This window comes from Syngnathus floridae, chromosome 8, assembly GCF_059516105.1.
Source record: "Syngnathus floridae isolate MCC-2025c chromosome 8, RoL_Sflo_1.0, whole genome shotgun sequence".
Classification (NCBI taxonomy): Eukaryota; Metazoa; Chordata; class Actinopteri; order Syngnathiformes; family Syngnathidae; genus Syngnathus; species Syngnathus floridae.
This window is the reverse complement of record NC_142420.1, coordinates 2,521,655-2,543,875: the sequence shown is the minus strand read 5'-3', so window position 1 is coordinate 2,543,875 and position 22,221 is coordinate 2,521,655. Positions and strand designations below refer to the sequence as shown.

Genomic DNA, 22,221 nt, shown 5'->3' with positions numbered 1-22,221 from the left:
TCACGACGCGCGGATGACGTCAAAGGCGCCTTTAAAAAAGATAGCGGACCTCGCGGTGAGGCGCACTTTCACGCAAAACCGCACGCGTGGATTACATTGCAGCGTGGAGGAAATGGGAAAAAACGGGATCGTGGGCACAAGCAGTGAGTAATAGCGGTTCTTTCAGATAGAAATGGAGAAGCTGGATGGGAAGTAACAGGTGGGACTGTGAGGCATCACCCTCATCATCACGAGCAGTGGAATTTGGAAGGAATGCGCGTAAAGATCTTGTAAACTCACGAAAAGTGCAGCCAAGCTCTCATGCATGGACGCCAGAATGTTCTCGGGCCAGGTGGCTCTCAACTTGAGCGGCTCCAACCTGAGCGACGACCCGGAGCTGGCGGAGCCGTCAGTGGAAGTGGAGGCGCGCCTGTCTCCCACCGGGTTCGTGGTGCTCTCCGTGGTGCTGGGCTTCATCATGACTTTCGGTTTCCTCAACAACCTGGTGGTGCTCCTGCTCTTCTGTAAGTTCAAGAAGCTGCGCACGCCCGTCAACATGCTGCTGCTCAACATCAGCGTGAGCGACATGCTGGTGTGCGTGTTCGGCACCACGCTCAGCTTTGTCTCCAGCATCCACGGACGCTGGCTACTCGGCTCCAGCGGCTGCAGCTGGTACGGCTTCATCAATTCCTGCTTCGGTAAGCTTTCAGCCACGGTCTGTGGACACTTCATTACACCTCGCTCCTTCCAAAGTTTTTTTTTTTTATGTCTAGAGAAGGTTGTGCCTATATTGGACCTTCCCATTCAAACAAACAAACAAACAAATGAAAACTAAAAATCTTTAAATAAAGAAATCTTCAAATAAATAAATATTCAAATAAACATTTAAATAAATATGTAAATAAATATTTAAACAAATATTTAAATAAATATGCAAATAAACATTTAAACAAATAAGTAAATATTTAAATACATATAAATAAACTCAAGCCCACATTTTGAAAGTCTTTGTCTTTTGGTCTCTTCTAATAAGGCTTGTCTTTGTCTCAAGATTTTGTCTAGGCTGCACGCTACACTGATTTGCTATTCTTTAACTTCATTTATGTGATAATGAGGAGGAAAATCCATACAAGAATATATTATTATTTGCAATCATTTAGTTTTAAAACTTTATATTTGAGATTTTTGTAATTTGAAAGTGTTGGCTGTCAAATGTATTGAAAAGAAAAAGAATAGTCTTGTGGTCCTTACTTTATGGTCGTGGTTTTGCTGCTTTTCTTCTGGCTTGGCCTTGACTCGGTCTCAACCCCCCAAAAAGTCTTGGTCTTGTCTTGGTCTCAGTGAGTTCTGGTCGAGGGCAAATGTTGGCCTCCGATTGCTCGATTTAGAGTCGGCAATTAATTCACCATTGTTGTTTTTGGAATATGGGAGAAAACCAGGAAGAAATCCACACAGGTATGGTGCAAACATCCACTTGCAACACAAGAAGCCCAATCCATGACCTCTGAACTTTGACTCACATGTTTACCATTCAGTTAGCAATCATGGTTTGTTAGTTTAGTATTTTGATTACTCCGTGTTTTACTTTTTTGATGAATATAATACCTCAACAGAAACTTGCATGAAACTGAATAAGAGATAACTGATCGGACAAGGTACAAGACATGAATGGTTGAAGGACCTGATTGGCTGACTCAATGGACTGGGCTGATGAAAACGAGTGGAGATGAATACTTAAGGAATGAGACAAGACAGGAACATGGAAGACATCATAAATTCATCTCACGTTCCATTGCTTCATCTGTTTGCTTTGCCAAAAGCTTTTTAGACTTCATATATTGGAGGGATCGCAGGAACTAGCAAACTCAATCTTCAGCGCATTAGCGACAGAATTGTAGTGATGTGTGTTTAAATCTGATCTGTTCTTTTTTTTTGGAACTGTTTATACAACACGTTTACTCAGAATTGCCCAACATGATCAATTTAAAAAAGAAGAGCCTCAACATTTGTGTAGATGTGGCCCACTAGCCAATTCACAGTGTGCCATTTTTCATCCAATGGATATGTTGAGCTCATTCACAGAAGTTAGAAAAATATATTTGCCGAACTAATGCAAGAGAGAACTGAGGAGCTTTAACAACCTTACAACAAAAACCAACACATACGATTTTTGTCAAAAATTGAGCTAATTTCACACCTCTGAAAGCACAAGAAGCATTTCAATAGATGAAAAATGCGTTTGCACATTAAGTGGAAGCCTAGAATATATTGCACAAAGAGAAGTGAAGGACATATCCAGATTGGATGTTTCATACATTTATAAAAAAAATTCTTTTACCTACTGATGTTCTGAATTTCCAATCTTGTACCTTGACCCCGTGTCCTTATATAATTCACCAATCACACTCAGGAATGATTTCTTGGAACTGTCTGAGTGTAAATCAGTCACATTGACATCTCTGATGTCAGTAAGCATTGTGTCACGTGTGAAAAGAAGAGTCACCAGTCAATTAAAGGTTATATAAGAAGACATAACTGTTCACACTAACATTCAAAACAACATTGAAGTAGGAATAGAACCCACAATGTTTGCACAGAGGCAATCATGTGAACCACTACATCATCAGTGATTTACTGTTTTTTGTGTTTCTCAAGGGAAAATGTATTAACAACTGTGAGAAGTCCACCAAATTTTAACACAGCGCCATTTAAAAAAAAAAAAAAAAAATCACCTGGAAGAGAGCAAACCCGATTTCCATTTCATTCCTGGGTAATGAAAGACTTTTCCTTGCCGTCAATCGTTCTCAGCCACGCCCATGCAGTTGACCCGATCACCTGCACCCGCTTGTTAAACAGCCTACCGTACTTTTCGGACTATAAGCCACGACTTTTTTCTCAAATTTTGACTTGATCACTTTCATACGCTCGTAAAAAGTCTCTAAAGTCGTCTCTAATTTCAAAACTAGTTAGTCATCAGTTTGTTGTGTAGCCTATTCTGTATATAATATGAGCCATACATCTATTTGGGTTGACAGTCATAATGACCCTCTGAAAGAAACTTTGACTACGACAAAAACGAGTTTGACAACCCTGCGTGGTTATGCATGAGTGTGCAATACCCTGCAGGAAGCAGCAGTTGGCATGAAAAATGCATCCCAAATTTTATGGACTGTTGTTAAACTGTTACTTTTTTCTCACACACACACTCACACACATATTGCAGTTTAAAAATGAAATTTTTGCTCATCAAATGAAATTAAATGTAGAAAAAATGCCATTTTTTACAAAATCTGTTGCCCCCCCCATTGCCATTGTTGCCATGGCACAGCATATGGTACACAATCTGAAAAGTGGCAGTAGTGGTCTCGCTGGCCCTCCTATGGTGCTAATTAAGAAGGCTTTTGACTGATTATTGAAGCCTTGCTTGTGTGTGTTCTCTCTGTATAAAATGTGTGTGCATACAAAAAAATACATCAACTGCAAACCAATTTAGAAAAAAAGCATGTAGACCAACAAGATTAGAAGGCCATGTAAATAATGTCAATATACTATGAATGTCAATAACACAGGTTATTATATGTGATATATAATTGATATATATAATTATATATTAAAAAAGCAAAAGTATTTGACTAGTTTTAGTCAAATTACTGGTGTACAGCATAGTCATGATATTTTGCTAACCCTTACAAAATGATCATGATAAAGCCCTTTTTGTCATTTATATCCCCCCCCCGAATAATTTCCTAATTCACTTTACAGTGATATTTATCACTGCCAACAAATAGAATTCGACTGGCAATCGCTATTCAGTGATTACGAAGAACTATTAAGTGACGAAAATTCCAAAAATTCAACCGTTATGTCATTTTCTGGCACGTAAACACAAGAACAAAACGACCATGCAGATTTGTGCAACTCAGCCTTGAACATCAAAGTCTACTTCTTCCTCTGACTTTTTCGTTTACTTTTAAGAGATTTGGCAGTCAGTGCAGAAAAGCAGAGGCAATGATAAGACGTTGGATGTGATTCATCAAACAAAAGTTCATCTCAGTGGGTATCTCACCACACTTTGAATCTTATTATTGATGCCCATTTCTCATTTGAGGTAAAGGGATTATCTTTTTAATTTTAATGAATAACAATTTGTTTCATCCGATGCTAGTGTCTCACAAACCTCATTATTAAGGTCAATTTGGCGTGGGGTAGTGGGGGGGATTAAAGGTGAGGCAGGCACCCTTCCAAGAAAACGACTCAAATGGTCTAATGTGCTTTTCCCCCCCCCCGCTTGTAATTTTACTTGCACCATCAGAGTTGTAAATCACACAAAGCATTCACAACAATTTTAGAGCAGCGTAAATCAAAACCTTGCCTTTTCACGTTAGACCAAGAGACATGTTGCTAGGCGGAATTCACGGGGGTTCAATAATAACTGTCTCATACGCCAAGGGGGAAAATATGGCATTCCAAATTTTCTCCCGGAAGCTGATTAACAACCAAGGAGCTGAAATATACAGGCACATTGAAATTTCACTCGTGAAGTATGAATACAGTCATAGATTATTCATGGCCTGTGTTTAATTTACTTTTGTGAAGAATTTGTGACATTCCATAATGAATATTATGAATACTTGGTATGTTGATGCTTTTCTAACAAAAAACATCTTGGAAGTAAAACAGTGACACATGGTAGGTCATTAGCACTCCAACGTGATAATCCTAGTGGTGAGTCACTATTCGTTTCAAGGATTTCACTATTTTTTTTCTTTCACGAAAGGTTTCTAGAATAACTAGAGTTGAACAATGTCTAAAGGTTTTCTCTGTGCGCTTTGCTTGTGTGTCTTCCTGGGGTTCCTGTAACTGCTTCTGATCGTTTGCTCCTGCTGTTTTGTTCTTCTCGCCTCCATCCTGAAGAGACACATCGCGATCCACCCCGACGGGTGATTGCGGACACCATCTGGCTTAATCGAAACGACCAATTTGGGATTCCGACCTTCACAGTTAGTCGTTTGGAGCATTCACTGAGCCCACACAAATTCAACAACACTTTTTTTTTTTTTTTTTGGGCACCAATGAAAGTTTGCTTTAAATCACTCTCTGAAGAGAACTTGTTGTTTATTTATAATTTTGTCTTGAAAGGATGCTGAAGCATATGGCCTGTGGCAGTGGCTCCATCACGCAATGAGACAACAGCTGGCTTGGGTGTATTTCTTAGCATCATGTCACGCGCAGTAAATTTCAAAAAGTAGGAAAAAGTAAGGGAATGTCACTTGAAAGTAACTCATGTATGTTGATGTTCATTCGGGGGTAATTATGCCAAAGCTACTTATTGTGTTACCAAAATAATTTCTTTCCCTAATGATTAATACATATATGAATAAGCTTTTTAACCCAGTTGATGTTTGTCATAAAATATATTGTTGTGATCCAGGAATTTTCAAATAAATTGTCATAATTTGAGAAGTTTGCATCACAGAACATGATGATGCTGAATATCCCTTCTCGTTTTTATGGCAGGATTTTAGACACGGAATCAGGCCATTTGTTATTTGGCAAGGCACAGGTGTGCTCTGTTTGTTTGGTTAATACAGTCCGTCTGTTTTCTTTTATACTCGCCAAATATGATGCTTTGTGAATTCCACAGTTTACATCAGATCAACCCTTCCTGTGTCATGTTTGCAAATGTTTATGACACCTGTCATGGAATGAGTGGAGCTGGGCGACCAAATGCAGCTGATTTTATTGAGGGGAAACTCAAAAGACAGACTAGAGGCTCGACGAGGGACGAGAATAACCGAACAGAAAGAAAAGAAAGATGAAAACAATTTGACAGAGGAGTGACACTCAGACAGGACTTAAATACGAGACGTGTCACGAAAGGAAGGTGACGGCGAACGGAGACGGATCGTGACAACACCCTGATAGTATGAAATTGGAGAATCAGAGTCTTGGCACTTTGATTCGGATGAAGCGATATGTTCAGGGCACATTCATACAAACTCTGTGTTTCATGGAATGAGAAAACAACCATTCGCAGACGTTGAACATAAGGTCAAAGGGCAAATTGTACAGGTCGTTTCCTCCTTGACTTCAGCAAACTCCATTACATGAATGACGTAGGGGGATCACTGGTAACATTCTTCGATCCTTTTCAGATGTTACTAAGGGAACAATCAGTTGAATGAAAAATTCAATTTCACGCTTCCGACATTGTGCACGAAATTATTATGAGTATATGTTATTGTACCGTAGGCTACCTATTTAGGGGGATAAATGCAGTCAAGTAAGCCCTTAGTCATACACTCTAGGTAAAATGCATTTTAATCTTGTGATGATCCGATCTTAATTGTTTTTGATCTATGTAAAACGTTTCCCCTTTGGATTAGATGACAGCAGCAGTGCAGCTTGGTTGAACGTCTCTCTAACGTAAGCCTTGCATTAGTGTTACTCTTATTTTTAATTTAAGACCAGAACGAATCAGTTTTATTGCTAATCTGTGGCTGCAAAAAAAAATTAATTTTTGATTTTGTATAAAAAGTTTACTCCAGAAAACAAGGAGACAACTAAAGAGTTTGAGGATCATGATTAATTTATCATGATTCCTTCTGGCATGTGTGAGTTGGCCAATATATAAAACAGTCATGAAGACAATAATGAAAAAGATGCTATGCTACATTTTTATATAAAAAAACTGAGAAAACATTTTCACAGACCTACCACAAGGCTTCCAACTGGATGTTTTCAGAGGCCACTGAGTTCATCGTCTCAGAGTTTCATCATCAGGTTGCACCAGAGATGTATGAGTCACACAGAGGGATAGAAGCGGATGTCCACGGAAACGTATCGATCCATTCTGGGATCAAACAGTTTGACCAAAGATGCTGAAATGAGCACATATTGCACTTGTTAACACTTGAGCACATTCTTCTTTCTAACGTGTCGTCCTGTGCATTTCCAGGTATCGTCTCGCTCATTTCTCTGGTGATCCTCTCTTACGACCGCTACAGCACTCTGACTGTCTACAACAAGCGGGGGCCCAACTACCGAAAACCCATGTTGGCCGTCGGAGGCTCATGGCTCTACTCTTTGTTCTGGACATTGCCGCCGCTGTTGGGTTGGAGCAGCTACGGCGTGGAAGGAGCCGGAACCAGCTGCTCGGTGTCCTGGACAGTACAGACAACCCAGTCGCACGCCTACGTCATCTGTCTCTTCATCTTCTGCCTAGGGTTGCCTGTGCTGGTCATGATCTACTGCTATGGCAGGCTGCTCTGGGCTGTCAAACAGGTAGACATTTTGTGCATGTGTTTCTACAATGAAATTTAAAGCTGTGCTCCACAGGGCTTTGAATTTCTAATTGCTACTGCCACCGGTGGCCCAAAAAAAAAATTGCTTACTCCATTGCGTGTATCGTTTTCCTTTTTTTAGCCTTTCTCTGAGAAACTGTAGGCGTCTGGGGTGTGCTTGATGCTGGTCTCCTCTGAGCAGATGTGGAATCCATTATGGTGAATCAGCTTCTAGTCACAAGATGATGAACTAACACAAGGCCATGCACGCAGTCACATCAGCAGAAATTCGAATCCCATTCCAGTCTGTAAATTATTTTGCAGAAGCTTGCAAGAATACCCACAGTGAAGAGATGATGTGTAGAAACCATCTGATTTTCATACAACCTCATCTACTACATTATGTTGTAAAAGATATCAAATCGGATTTATCGAGTTCGATTGTATTTAATCTGGATAAAATCCCGATTAAGAGTGACTGATTTGCATTCTGATTGGATACGATTCCACAACATCCCATTTATAATGATTGCAATGATCTAATATTTCAATGACCATCAAAGAACCGGTTGTCACCAAACTTCTAATGGAAATCCAGGCTAATAAATAAACAAACGCGTAGAGGCACAAACAGGAAGATATATTGGCTTCACCTGGATTGGTTTGTTTTGAACCCATATTGGGTTGTTTTTAACCCAGTGAACGCCTGAACACATTTCTTAAGGGTATAGGTTCAAGTCATGGGCAAAGGTCTCACTGCCAAGAAACACTCGCTCTCGTGAGCTTGAACATCCATCTTCCAAATGTCACCAACAGCTCCAGCTCCATTTGTCAACTGCTAACAAATGAGATAACATGATAGCGTAACATCAATGTAATTTTCACCGCTGACTACTTTGATTGACAGTCCATAAATCAAGTGGCAATCATCTTTTGTATTCCAAATACCTGTGTTTATTGCTAGCTTCCCTTCTTTTGTCTCAAGTTGAAACTGTGACATCACAGTGACGTCGGTTATAGCCAACTCGAGGCTTATGTATCAAACGCACAGCTTGCCCTCAGGTGTAGAGGTGTCGTTTTCCGAGGTCGTAATCAATCTTATTTTATTACTGCAACGGTTCGCTGTGCATAAGCCGCTTTTAATGCACTTACTCTAATCACCGAGTGAGTTACATTAGCCGAACGACTTGGGATGTATTCAGACCTGACTGTTTGATCCACTTTAAACGGACCAGGGTTCGATCGGAACGCTGGTCAGGACCTTTAGTGCAGGTGTGAATACACGCAAACGAATCCTGATGCGAATTAAAGAAATGGACCCACTTTTTAAAGCGTGGGTGTGTTTACAAAATATACATCGCTTGCAAAATGTCAAAATAAATTTTTGCAATAAGGTCTGGGATGGGCGATTCATTTAAAATATACATATAATAAAAAATACATGAATCACTTTGTCTCACATATGTGTGGACCAGTGTAAAACCAAAAAATATTTTAAAAAAAAAATGTAAACGTCAACATGAACAATAAGATGCTTCATTATATGCAAGCGCATGCTTCAAAGTTATTCCCTGCTTCACGGTCCAATCCCTTCTAAACCGTGAGAGTATTACACAGGATTTATTCACATGAGTGCCCACCAGGCCGCTTAAGATCATTATCAGATGTATTTGTGTTATGAAAGTCCTAAATCCCGGCTACTTGATATGTTTGTCTTTGTCTCAAAAAGATACCTCTGCATGAAGTGTTTTCCAGAGAAAGATTATCCTGGTTTAGGCTCTCATTTCAACATTCATGCGTGATGTTTACCCTGTTCATCAAAGTAATTTCATTTTGACGGTTGTAGTTTTTAATGGCACAGAATTTCAGTAGCTGGAAAATCAAAGTCAGTTCTAATTTAATGAGAATAAACGGGGTAATCAATGGAATTGGAGAGGGTAAGAAACATTATAAAATGAATTATTTTTTTTGCCACAGGTGGGTAAGATCCGCAAGACAGCAGCTCGAAGACGAGAGTACCACATTCTGTTCATGGTCCTGACTACGGCTGCGTGTTACCTGCTGTGCTGGATGCCGTACGGTGTGGTGGCCATGATGGCGACCTTCGGCCCACCTGACATCATCAGCCCGGTGGCCAGCGTGGTTCCGTCTTTGCTCGCCAAGAGCAGCACTGTCATCAATCCGCTTATCTACATCCTCATGAACAAGCAGGTCAGTTTTGACATGACGAATGTTTATTTACATTGTTAGAAAAGGAACAGTTGAAATCATACAAATTGCAAATATTGATTCAAGTGTAAGAAGAAGAAAATGTGCAAACCAGTCAACAAGAACACCCTGTAAGGCTGTCAGGGGTGAAAGTGGTGTTGCTTCATTTCTTCTGCATCCAAAAAGATGTCGTCACAGGCAGTGAGGTGCACAGTCCCTCAAATTTCACCACAGGTCATATAAAACGTTCAACTCGCTGAGATGTGATTTGAAAAAACAAGAAGAAATTGGCACAATCGTATGAGCTTTGGATGAAATAATTGCATTCGATGAGTGCTACCAGGGACTTATTCCGAGCTACCCTGCAGCCAGGCTAAATTGGCCTCTCCACGAGCATGCAAATAGCCCCCCCGCCCCCTCCCCCGAAGCAGAAGAACCAGATAAATACATCTCATAGCCTCTCACGACAAGTATGACATTAGTGGTTTCTATTTGGAGCACAGTACACAGCACATAGTTTTAAGACTTTTAGTCCCTCATCCTGGTTTGCATGCCGTGCGTTTCCATGGAAACGTATGTACAGTATACTCAATGGTTGTTGCACCTTCAGTGTCACAGACACAAGAAATCCCCAGCAGCAGCAATAGCAGTGGCATTTGTTTCACCTTTACTAATTGACCTGGAAAAATCTCAGTTTTAAGAAGATATTACAAAACACTTCTGATTTAAAAAAAGAAAAGTTTGAGCTTTTATTTCCACTCTTTCTTACATGATTTTTTTAATTAGTTGCTTAGGAGTCTAAAGAGTCTCAGATAAGTTATATACAGGAAAGTAGTTATTTCTATATATTTTGTTGTTCTTATCAAAGTGCCCCAATAACACTCATTCCCTTATTAAAACCACAAATCTCTATACGAATTAAATTCCATTTCCTTTCCAGAACTCGAGGTCTATGTGGAATATTACTTTGGCCTTCTTTAGACAGTAATCAGCATATAATCAATCAAAAATCAAATTATAACCACAAATTAATCCATTCATCAATTATTATGCCCATTCCTTGACAGAATTGGCTAAATCCAAGTAAAGATTCACTTTTGTGTGTGTGTGAGTGTGTACCTGATTCAAGTATCCATAAAACAGGTCCCTAAAAGAAATATCGCAATATACAGTACCACAGCACAAGATTTGATCCATACAGACCAGCCGTACTGTAAAGTAGTCAAAAGAACAGCCATCAAATATTTTACTATTTTTACGGAACTCATACTTTCTTTTCTCATATAGTGGCCTGGGGATGTGTACATATATGCTAATATCCAATCTCTATTTTGAATGATCCATGCATCCATCCATTTTCTGAGCCGATTATCCTCCTCACTAGAATCGTGCTGAAAACAATTGCCAGGCAAGATTTCTTCAATAAATAAATAAATAATACGTCAAATATTATTTTTGCTGGCGAACAAAAGGAGTATTCGAGAAATCAAACTGAGAAACAAGGCAGGTTGGCTGGAGCTTGCTCCCCAGGACATAATCATGGATGCACACAACATCGAAGTGAGAGCAAAAGTGCAACGCTAATCGTGAGGCGTTGCTAACACCGACTCACCCGGAAAATTGTTTACAGCAACCGAGTGACATCAAGCAGGAAACGTTTCCATTTGTCAAATTCGAATATATTCCTCTGAGAAACTGCAAATGTACTGCTGTTTTGGTTAGCAACTGAAGTTATTACAGTAGCCAGGCCACTATTTGAGGAAATAGAGTATTTTATACAGCCAGCAGTGAGAAACCCTGGATTCATTTATTTCCAGAGCCATCATCTTCCATTTAATATAAAACTCACTTTACTTTTTATACCAAACAACCAGCTGAGGATCATTTCATAACAACACCACATTATCAGTCTTAAAAAAAAAGATCTTATTGTAAAATGTAATATTGCCCAATGAAGACCTAACCGGTAGAAAAACATAATAAATCAAATCTGCTCAGGCAAAGACGGGAGCAAAGCTTCCGATTTTATCGGGTAACATTCCTCGCTGATGATAGCTCGACCTAACCAATAATAGAAGATTTGTGTGCAGAAATAAAGGAGCTTGCTATAGCTCAATGGCAACGGAATCCAGCTGATCCCGTTTCACTTTGTCTACCTCCGATTCAAACAGGAATTATGCCCCCAACCTATTCAGCAGTCAATAGTTATCATGAAACAGACATACATATACATAAGAATGCACGGAAATGTATCCATAATCGACTATATTTTCCTACCCGCTAACCTACTACAATTCTTTTTGCTTTTCGTCACTACTTTGACACCTATCCACCACATCAACAAAACTTTGAGGCACCTGCACCTTCTGGATGTCCTGTAAGTGTCGGTAAGCTAGTGGGGAAAATCGGCAAGGCTTTTAACATTGTGCATTCAGTTGCTTCCTCAGGCAAATGGAGCATTGAAGGGGGGGTGAACACTTCCGCAAAGCCAAATAACAACAATGACATCTCGAATGATTTCAGATGAGTAGAAAACATGTCGGACCACTCCCATCAGAGTGAATAACCGCACGGACTATTTAAAAAAAGAGTTTTTACACCATTGTTGAAAATTCCCTAAAAACGCTTTAAAATCTGTGGCTACGCTAAGTCATCTCCACAGCTAACGTGGCTCAGCTAACGCAGAAAGATATGTCTTTTTCAGAGCTGTCACAAGGTTCCCCGGCAGCATATATTCTCAAAGAAGATCTTGATGAAAACAAGCTCTCCTCAAATCCTCTGTTGATCCCCCTACCAGCCTAAAGGGCTATGGCTTGTGTTTTTTTTTTTGTCAATCTAATCCAAATCTGTAAGATCTAGCCCCGTTCCCGACTTTCCACCGCAGCCTCCTCGTCTCCAGTGGCTTTATTGCACCTCACCCGAAGTGAGCCCAGAAAAGATCAAAGTTACGTAACGTGAGTCAGCTCGCCTCTGTTCAGATGTCACAGTCGAAGGTACGAAAGCCGGGGAGCGTGACCCGTCCCTTCCTACGCAGGTCACTCGCTGTACCCGTGTTGATGCGCAGGATGAGACTCTTCTCGAACAATAGAGGGTGGTAGGCGCCCAGAGTGCAAGCCGTGTCGAATTGTCGCTCGTAGTAATGACACAGGTCGGTCTTCCTCATGGAAGGGATGTACTCGTACACGTGCACCTGTTCACACAGCGACATCATCACGATGATCCCTGCAGGAAAAGAATTCAGGATTCAAATTTGTACAGCTTTGGTTCATGTCAACAGCTAACTTGCTAGATGCTTAAAAATCATAATGCGTTCAATGATTTGGTTTCTACAGTGATTCAGAGGGATTGACACACTTCTCCACCACAACGTAGACCTGCTTTTAGCTGGTCTAATTTTTTCTGGTTTAAATAAGGTACGTCTGGGCCAAGTCGGTCTGCCAAATTCCCAAACACGATAAACTAGACCAGGCAGAGTTTTTATGCTGAGCCTGTCTGTGAAATTAGGGCCCTATGACCATCTTCTTTCTCTTTATAATACAAATTTATTGTGATAATAAAAATCCTTAGTTTGTTGGTCGTTGTGGATAACAAACAAAAGTGATAATAGATGATTTGTTGACAAGAAGTCACGTATATTTAAAATGATACGATGCGATTATCGATCGGTGGGCAAGCTCCAAATTAGAGCAAGAGGGTGCGCACGGCATTTCAAACTGATTAGCGGATCGTGAAATCAGAGCAGACAAAGGCAATTCTGGTGCAACTGCATTTGCTACATGCTGTTTGATCGATTCCAAGTCCAATTTTTCAATTTTCTTCCCACAGTGTACTTCTGGGATGTCCTCAGGGATAGATGCCCTCAGTCACAACAGAAATCTGATTCGGGAACACATCAAAACCTTCCATTTGGATGTGCAGCAGATGCAGATTTGTCCACCAGGGGCCTTTACAAATACAAATGTGTTTTGCGTAAGATTTGGAGCGAAGGACGGGTGGGCCAAAATAGTGTGCATAGTTAACAAAGCCTTCTTTGAGTGACAGAATACATAAAACATTGAAGCCCAGGCGGGCTCGGCATGCGAGCGTCCATGCTGAGTTATCTGCCTCACACAAACACCGCCAGCCTGAGCTGTCGATTTCTGGTGATCATTTTGTTTTGCAGGATTATTATTCGGCTCACAAATTCCAGTCTTCTTTATCGTCATTCTGAATCTGACGCTCATTTCTTTCTCGCAAGATGACTCATAGGATGAAGGGCCACGCCATTAAAGTTGAATGTGATGATGGAAGCTCATCGACTAATCGGGCGCACTGTGAATCGGGTCTGCCGAAATGCAAAATTGCGTGAACGCGTTTGAAAAGCTCAACTCAGTCCTTTCCGCAATTTCAGAGCTTCTGAACGGACTGACTTAGAGCGAGTCACAAATTGGGAGTCCTGCCATATCATCAATAACAAAAGCTCCTCAATTCTGCATTTATCCGCTAGGTACTTTCAGAGCAGTTTTTCAGTTGCCAAGTTTTTAATGCAAGGTTACGCACGATTGCCAATTGCAACACACTAGGGGTGCGCTAAATCAGACAAAAGATGGCTTTTATGCGTGACTGACTGCCATGGATTTCTTAGTAATCCTCACTGCACATCTCCATTTAGTTGATGTTTTGAAACAAGATCATAAAAGTAACACATGGAGTGGTGGGTTTTGCACAGTACTGTTCCTGCACTTGTGTCAAATGGGATAAGCCGTAATTGGCTTTATGTGCAGGAATAAACGCTGCTCGTTGGTATCCAGGAAACCCTCTGCAAGACCTCTCAGATGTTTCCAAATCAGGCATTGGAGCAAACCACTCAGACAGACTGAGGCCACTCCGTGACATGCAACAGGTCATTAGGAGGCCATTTTCCCTACTCCCACTGCAATGAAAGCGCTTTAAAGCAATGATTTATGCTCCATCAACCCACAGCTGCTGCTTGTGAGAACAGGGTCACTCCACTTACACTGACATTAACCCACTTCCCATCTGTTAGTTCTACAGATGCTTCCTGATCCTGTTCCACTGCGACCACTGGTCGGCAAAAAGCGGCAACACCTCCATGCCGTCCAAGACCACCGTCATTCAGCTCCACCGACGGATCTCCAGCAACACTGTGGCCTGCGCCGCCCACGTCTCCAGCGAAACGCTCAAAACCAGCGCTGCGCCAGCCTTCAAGTTGACCACGCCCCCCGAAGTTGTGACCTGAAGCCCACAGGCTCGAAGAAGCGCAAGCGGACATGACGAGAAGTGAGAATGCTTCAGCAAGTGGACTACAGAGGAATATGGACCAACGGGTATTGGAGGGTTATTGTGATTTTTATGTATGTACAGAAAAAAAAAATCACTTCGTGTTTCATGACTTATGCATTTTTCCAATTGTGCTTAATGTGCTAAATGATAAATATTCACAATATGATTTGATGTTCAGTATGTGGACACGAGTGTTATTCCCAAAGAGACACTTCAGTGAGAAAAAAACAAAAAACAAACACACTAATCCTCAACAACAGTGTTTACCTCTCAGTACTTAAGGAGTCACACTTTATCCAAGAAGAGACTGAGGGTCATGGCAGTAAAGTGGAGACTGTGGAGTATCCAGAGGCTACAGTGACGTCGGCTGCTGGTGTCGGCCGAGCGCTACGTGGCCATGGTTCTCCTCTCTTCTGGTGAGCGGCGTGTTAATGAGGGAGGACCTGGCGCTAACATTAGCATGTGCATGATTTGTTTGGGAGATGAATCAGTTTGACCAATGAGAGACCAGACGTCACTGTATGTAGTGTTGGATTCCATTACCTTGCCTGAAAATCTTCTACTCGTTAATATCTGTATGGATGTCATGTACTAAACATTACTCTCCAATCCCCTTAAGTTCTATTCACTGAGTTGTCTTGCTACAAATCAAAAAAATAAATCCTGATTTTCGGAAACAAGACTATCACAACAGGTCAGCAGTTGCCATCATATCATGACTTGACTAAAAAAAGACAATTTCTGTGAGACTGACATTTCTTATTTTAAGAAATATGCAATGTTACGCAAACCTTACCAAGCTGGCTTGCCCAGATACACTTCAAACCAGAACAATCTTCGAGAATGACCATAGCAGTCACTACTCCAACATTTTAATTTTTATGAAAAAGATCTAAGAATAAATTGCTGGAATATGTAAAAACGCACATGACATTTATCTTGGTCTCATTTTTCATATCACCAAAACCTAACATTTGAACAAGACATTTTATACACTGATTAGATTCTTCCACCTTTGCTCTAAAAATAATTTATATGTAACATAACCCCTTGTCGTGTGAACTTCACCCAGTAGCTGCAAATATGACAAAAGATTTTTCCACCTTTTTAATGGCCTATGTTGGATTCCACGGAATTATATTACTCTCAATCATACAGAATGCACAACTGTCATGATGTTGAAAACTATCCTATATTAATTCTCGTGAAAAATTGATGAAAGCTTTAAACGTCTCATTCAGTGCCTCCCATCACCATCTCCCTCCATTTCCTTGTCAGGAACAACAGCGACACATTGGACATGTTTATTCCCATTAGTATATTGAGATGTAAACGTAAAACAATGTCACAATGAGAGAAATAAACGGAAAGTACTTGTCAAGCCAACTGGAACAAGAACTTGTTTTCGCGTGTGGCGTCATCAAATAAAACGCCGTTATAATTTAAGTCTTATTAAACATGATTTTTTTCAATCAAATTACTGTCACTTTTTGTCTTTCAAACCGATGAGTCAGTTATTCGAAAGTAATGCATTAAGGGTTTCCGGCTATTCATTTAATCCACTCTAACGTTTGAAAAGAGCAGCGTGGATGTTGATGAATGCTCAATTTGAGGGTAGCATTAATTTTTTTTTCTGTAAAAGCTAAATCAAATGCAAATGATGCAAAACAAACAAAGAGGCACTCGCTGCTGCAAGCTTGCTTCTCTGAGAATTACGATTAATCATGCAAACAAGCTGGTTTAAAAGCGCATATTTAATTGGAATGTAGCACTGATTCGGATATTTCGGTCAAACAAAAGAAAAATTGTGAACTTTTCATGAACTTGAAAACACATAATGCACTCAGAAAGCCATTCAACATCGATAATGGACTTACAACTATAACAAACATCACGTAGGTGTCAATGCTGGCTATTATGCTCGCAGAGAGTGAGCAACACTGTTCAGAAAATCACCGGCTGCCCTCTTCCCTCTCTGGAAGACATCGCCAACATCCACGACCTCAGCAGAACGACACACCCCGGACATTTTTCTTTGAAATACCGCCTTCATTACAACTCGACCGCGCAACCACAGCGCGCCGGACGCATTATTGCGACAGCGCTGTCGCTGAAAATGAGAAAATATTCCAATATTTGAGTGGAACACTATAGAGCTCACAAAACCTGCACAATTAGACTCAAGTAGAGCTTTTTCCTCAGAGACATAAGCGCGCTGAACAACAGCAAAAAAACAAATCAACTGTACTAAGTTCATTTTGTTTTTACTTGCTAATCACTTCACTGGTTCTTTTATCTCAAACAAAATAGCCGAAACATGTCAGGTAATGCAACCTAAAATATTTTGTTTGAGATAAAAGAACCAGGGAAGTGGTTACCTGCTTTTATTTCCGCAATATCAGGCACTTCTGCAATTAAGATTTTTTTTTCTTTAATTTATTTTGTTTAAGATGAATGCTAACAACTAAATAAAAATTGGACACTCAAGGATTTAATCAGCGATAGATATTATTATTAATAGTAAGATTTTGTTTCATTTGTAAAAATGTTTCCACACATTCACTCCAAAAAAAAAAAAAAAAAAAAAACATGTCTGGGGGCTTCTACCATGTTTCTATGTTCTCCGTATTCAACATCACTGAGACAAGTTGCTGCCATGTTAAATGGCATGGACGTCTGTCAGAGTGCTTTTACTGTTGAGGAGTGAAAATTGCATAGCTTCGTCCGACAGCCACAAACATCATGTCACTTTGAGACAAAAAAATTGCAGCAATTTGACACTTACGGTGACATCTGTATTAAAAAAAATATATATTGCTTTTTGCAATATAAGGCGAAAGTGAGCGGAAGATGTCTACTGATTGCAGGAGAGCTTGTGAGATTAGTCTCCAGTCCGACTGTGCTCAGATGTTAGATTGAACTCAGAGTGGTCACATTACGTACATATATACGAGTGTGTGTGTTATGGAAATTGAAAGATAAGAAAACAGAGGAATCAACAATATGAAACATTTGCAGCTGGAGACATAAACACCACCTAACCTGCCAAATGCGGGTGACGTGGATTCCATTTGCCAGAAAAAATGAGATGAATTTCACTTCATTTCGTTTTCCTGTTTGCTTATCTTGTAATATATTTTCGAAAAGTTTATCTGTTGCTCCCCTTTACACCCATTGTGAAATCATTCAAATTAATATTCGGTTTGAACTCCATGTGCTTATTAGTGATGAGATGTGCTCACCCATGAAGCCTGATGAGGGAGGGTTGGGCTGAATGTTTGTCTGACTGTTGCCTTGAATCACATCCCAGAGGCCCCAAATATATCTGGGATGGAGGATGTAGAAGGGCTGGTCGGGGTGCAACTTGCGGTGTTCCGCATACGGTTCGAACAGGTCATAGTCTGGACTGGTGTACCACTGGGGAGTAAAAACAACACAGCATCAGATCAAGAAAAGAAAAATGTTCTGCACTGCTTTCAGCACAATACATAAGCAATATAAACATTATTAAATGCATATTCACTCTAAATTTGCGTCACATGGATACAACAATCACCATCAATACAGTGGAGCCTCGGTTTTCGAACGTCCCGGTTCTCGAACGAATCGGTGTTCGAACACAAAATTTGAGATTTTTTTTTGCTTCGGATGTCGGACGAAATTGTCGAATCTCACAAACAAAACAGGATGGGGGTGCCTAACGAGTGAAAAATGATGAGCACAGAAAATTAAAGCAGCAAGGTGGCCATTTTATGGCCCATTAAATGAGATAATGTGAGAGAAGAATAGTCCTTTAGGAGAGAAGGTTGGGTATATCGTGAGGAAGAAGGCAGTGATTATCAAAATCCCATCTGTCGTTTTTATATTTTATTATCATTAGTCATTTATTGAACTTGGGCGGACGTAGCTGCGTCAAAACAACAGTAATGCCATGCTTGTCTGAGATTATTATTGTCTGATTAGCTTTCAGTGGTGGTATTCGATGATACAACTGGAGCTGTCGAAATAATAATGATAAATCATACACGAGGATTTCGAACAAAAAGTAAACACATAAAAATGCCAAGTGGTGAGGAATCACTGTATCGGCCAACCAACCTTGCTCAAGTTGAGACTGTAAGGGGCGGGGTCCCAGGCCAGCAAGGTTACATTTTTGTAAAGAGAACTGGTCTGGAAGTGAAACCTTGGAGTTGCCATAACCTGTAGACAGAACACAGATACTTGATAATGCCATTATGTTTTTCCATTGTGATGAACATGTTTTATTTGAATCAAATCTGTACGCGTCACTCAAATATAACACTTTATAAAGCAACAACTTGTAATGTAAATAAGATGTAAATGTTTCTTTCCTGTATCTAGAGGCAAGGCCATATTTCTGCAACCAAATTGTGTCTATTTATAGGAATAATTCATTGTGTTCCACCACAGGATATCAACGTCTTCTAGTATGTTAGCACCTGTCAACCTCATTATTATCATTTGTGTTCTCACCATTGAGTTGATGATGCGCATGGTGGTCTTGCTGCCCACGTCTTTCTCGTAGCCCTCGGTGGGGGCCGCGTTGAACCTAATCACAGCATCGTGAGCATCTGAAATCATACATATCATGACGTTAAGTGACATCCTGCTACTTTTTGTCACTATGATGGCTCACAGAGTTGATAAACATGTCGCAGATAAAAGTATCGTTCATTCACACAGCCACACAAATGCTGTTGTTTTACAAAACCACTCACTGTGGATTTAGAACAAATAGAGGCAACGGTGGGTTAATTGTTTTTGACCCAGTAGATTGCCTAATATTGGATTTAGGTGGGCTGAGGACAGAGAGTTTGGTTGTGTGCTGAAGTTGAAGTACATTAAATGTAAGATTTTGAAAAAAGTAGGCTTTAAGATGTCAATTCCCAGCCGCTGCCTGTCCCAAGCCGAGATAAAAATGAGTGGGGTGGTTGGGTCATCTTAAAAACTCAAAGCAAGGTGTGCTGCAATAAATCAAATTCACATTTACATCAGATAAAGTGGAAAAACGTCATGACATTTTGCAGAGGCAAATGTGACAATCATGCCACACTATTGCCCTCTAACGGTCAGTCTTGGTAACTGAGGTAGGTATTATTGATTACACTTGACTTGAATTATCGACAGATGCCCAAAAGATAGAGGAGAAAAACTTTTTTTTTCCTGACAAGCTTCAACCAACTTTGCGTTAATTTGCAGGACCAACCAGAAAATATAGTTACCATATTATTTAGTGCAAGCACAATACAAATGTTATTATTTCTACATGTAAATAAAGGTGCAAATTTTGCATGTTACGTATGAAAGCTTATTTCACTGTGTATAGAAACTTTTTTTCATTTAAAGGCCTTACCAAAAACATGAAATCAATATGTATGCACATAAATATCAGAATATAAAATACATAATAATATTAATAATAAATAAATATGAATAGTAATAATAAATATTACACCAATATAAAAATATACAGCGATAAAAACTAAAAAAGAACGTCTTCCAAAAGTATTTGCGTGTTTAAATTGCTTCTATCTAAAGCTGCTGTTCACAGTGATGACCACACGGTGGCAGTAATGCATTGCGCAATGCATCATGAATCGTTCAGATGAACAGATTGATCATCCCCACAATCAAGTATTTTAACGTTTACATTTCAAGACTATAGATTTTGTCAACACGAGTCCACGCCATTGCAAACAACAAGCATATAATGATAAGCACATAGTCAAATGAAAAAGGGTCAATCTACATCTGTGTGTGTGTGATAGTCTAACTTCTTGTGTTGTGCTGGTGACCTTTTTTATGACGAGGAAAAATGTTGATATTAAAATGAACAAGTGCACAGATCTACTGCAAAATCTGCAACTCTCAGCTGGACATTGATGTTGTACACTTTTTTATACATTTGCTTTGTGTTCATTATTCTCTTTCCTCAAAGTGCCAAGTGCGGGAGCGGTTATTTGCAGAGAATATATGCACTAAGGCATTTACTGGAAGGCATTGACAGTATTTTTTTGTAGCTAATAGTGAACAAAGCTTAAAAAGGTTTCAAGCTCTTTAATGCTATTCCCAAAAATTTACTGTCAAACTAGTGCCATCAGTGTCATAGTGTCAAGCAACAGCTATTTGAGCACCAATGGTGGAGCAACACATATAGATAGACAGTGATAGATTGATCGTTACCGTGCAGCATTTATTCATGAAAGTGAATGGAACCCGCAAGAATATATTGGGTGTCAATTTTGTGGCATCAAATAGAGTGGAGGCATAATGAATCAGAATGAAAGCTTGTGGAGATTAAATCATCAAATACAGAGGAGACGGTTATGTGAACAAATATATTATTCTGATAGATAGCTAGTTGAAGTGCAATGTTTAATTATTCAAGTGGACAATGCACAGAGGAATTAATCGGGGTGTGGCGTGTTTCAGAGTTTGAGCTATATAAGGAATTAATCGGGGTCTTTCAGAGTTTGCACGATCTATTCAGAACAATAAGACAGATTATGTCATAAGCACTGTGAATGCATGCTGTGTTTCACATCACGCATTTTTCAAGGACTTTTTTTTCGATGCACAGCTGCCACAATAAATATCAGGCAGAGGGCATGCTGTTGATATTAACAGAAATGTTTTATGTATTCAGGAATCAAATTTAAAGACAATGTGATGTAAAGACACCTGATGGATGCCAGAAGAGGAGTTGTTGAGGGTGGGATAATACACACAAACCTTTTATTTCCCGAGTGAGCCATCTGTCAGGGATTTCACACTCTCCATTTTTTCTCCAGCCTGCCATCTACCAACTAGAGTGCGCACAGATTGGAAAGGTGTGCAAACTGCTAACTGCGGGCCTTGCTTGACATATCTGCAGCCTGTATTTTATTTCTAAATCTATGTCTTCCTGGGCGGCACGGTGTGCACTGGTTAGCACATCCACGTCACAGTACAGAGGTGCAGGGTTCGATCCCGGCTCCGGCCTTCCTCTTTGGAGTTTGCGTGTTTTCCCACCGCCGCCCCGGGTACTTCCACATTGCAAAAACACGCTTGATCAACCAGATTACCAATTTAAATAGTCCTAACATGTATGCTAGGCCATTCCAAATTGCCCCTAGGTGTGAGTGCGTGTGGATGGTTGTTCCTCTTTGTGTGGCAACCGGTTCTGGGTGTCCCCCGCCTACTGCCCGATGACTGCTGGGATAGGCTCCAGCATGCCCATGACCCTCATGAAGAAAAGCAGTTCAGAAGATGGATGGATGAATGTATTTCTTTCAATATATATTGAAACACAATGGGTTTTTTTTAATTATTAATCGCATAATGAGTGACTGAGTGACTGAGTGAGGTAGAATTGCATGAATGGCATGCTTTGTCCTCCTCCCTAAATTTTAATTGAACTATGTACTTGTTTATTTTTTACTGGTTCGTGATTACATGCTTGGTGTTT

General features: G+C 40.1%; 2 protein-coding genes across 5 annotated transcripts in view; one reads left to right on the top strand and one right to left on the bottom strand.

Annotated features, from left to right (window-relative positions):
- Positions 1 to 31: 31 nt before the first annotated feature.
- On the top strand, positions 32 to 16,157 carry tmtops2b (teleost multiple tissue opsin 2b). Of its 3 annotated transcripts, XR_015859791.1 has the most exons (5): positions 32 to 677; positions 6,938 to 7,263; positions 9,240 to 9,473; positions 14,234 to 14,352; positions 14,497 to 14,607. XR_015859791.1 is itself a non-coding variant. In XM_088382720.1 (4 exons), the coding sequence occupies exons 1-4, from the start codon at positions 305 to 307 to the stop codon at positions 14,707 to 14,709; spliced, it is 1,146 nt and encodes a 381-aa protein (XP_088238846.1). In that variant the 5' UTR covers positions 32 to 304; the 3' UTR covers positions 14,710 to 16,157. The 3 variants fall into 3 exon arrangements, 2 of the variants coding, with proteins under 2 accessions (XP_088238846.1, XP_088238847.1); XM_088382720.1 differs by lacking the exon at positions 14,234 to 14,352 and having other exon boundaries at positions 14,497 to 16,157; XM_088382721.1 differs by lacking the exon at positions 14,497 to 14,607 and having other exon boundaries at positions 14,234 to 14,482.
- st6gal2a (ST6 beta-galactosamide alpha-2,6-sialyltranferase 2a) overlaps positions 9,475 to 22,221 on the bottom strand; it is a 46,067-nt gene continuing 33,320 nt past the window's right edge. For both annotated transcript variants that reach the window (XM_088382718.1, XM_088382719.1), the window contains 4 exons: positions 19,248 to 19,345; positions 18,852 to 18,953; positions 17,996 to 18,170; positions 9,475 to 12,692 (listed from right to left, as the gene is read on the bottom strand). In XM_088382718.1, coding sequence (XP_088238844.1) covers positions 12,445 to 12,692; positions 17,996 to 18,170; positions 18,852 to 18,953; positions 19,248 to 19,345 — 623 coding nt within the window. In that variant the 3' untranslated portion in view covers positions 9,475 to 12,444. The remainder of the gene's footprint in view (positions 12,693 to 17,995; positions 18,171 to 18,851; positions 18,954 to 19,247; positions 19,346 to 22,221) is intronic.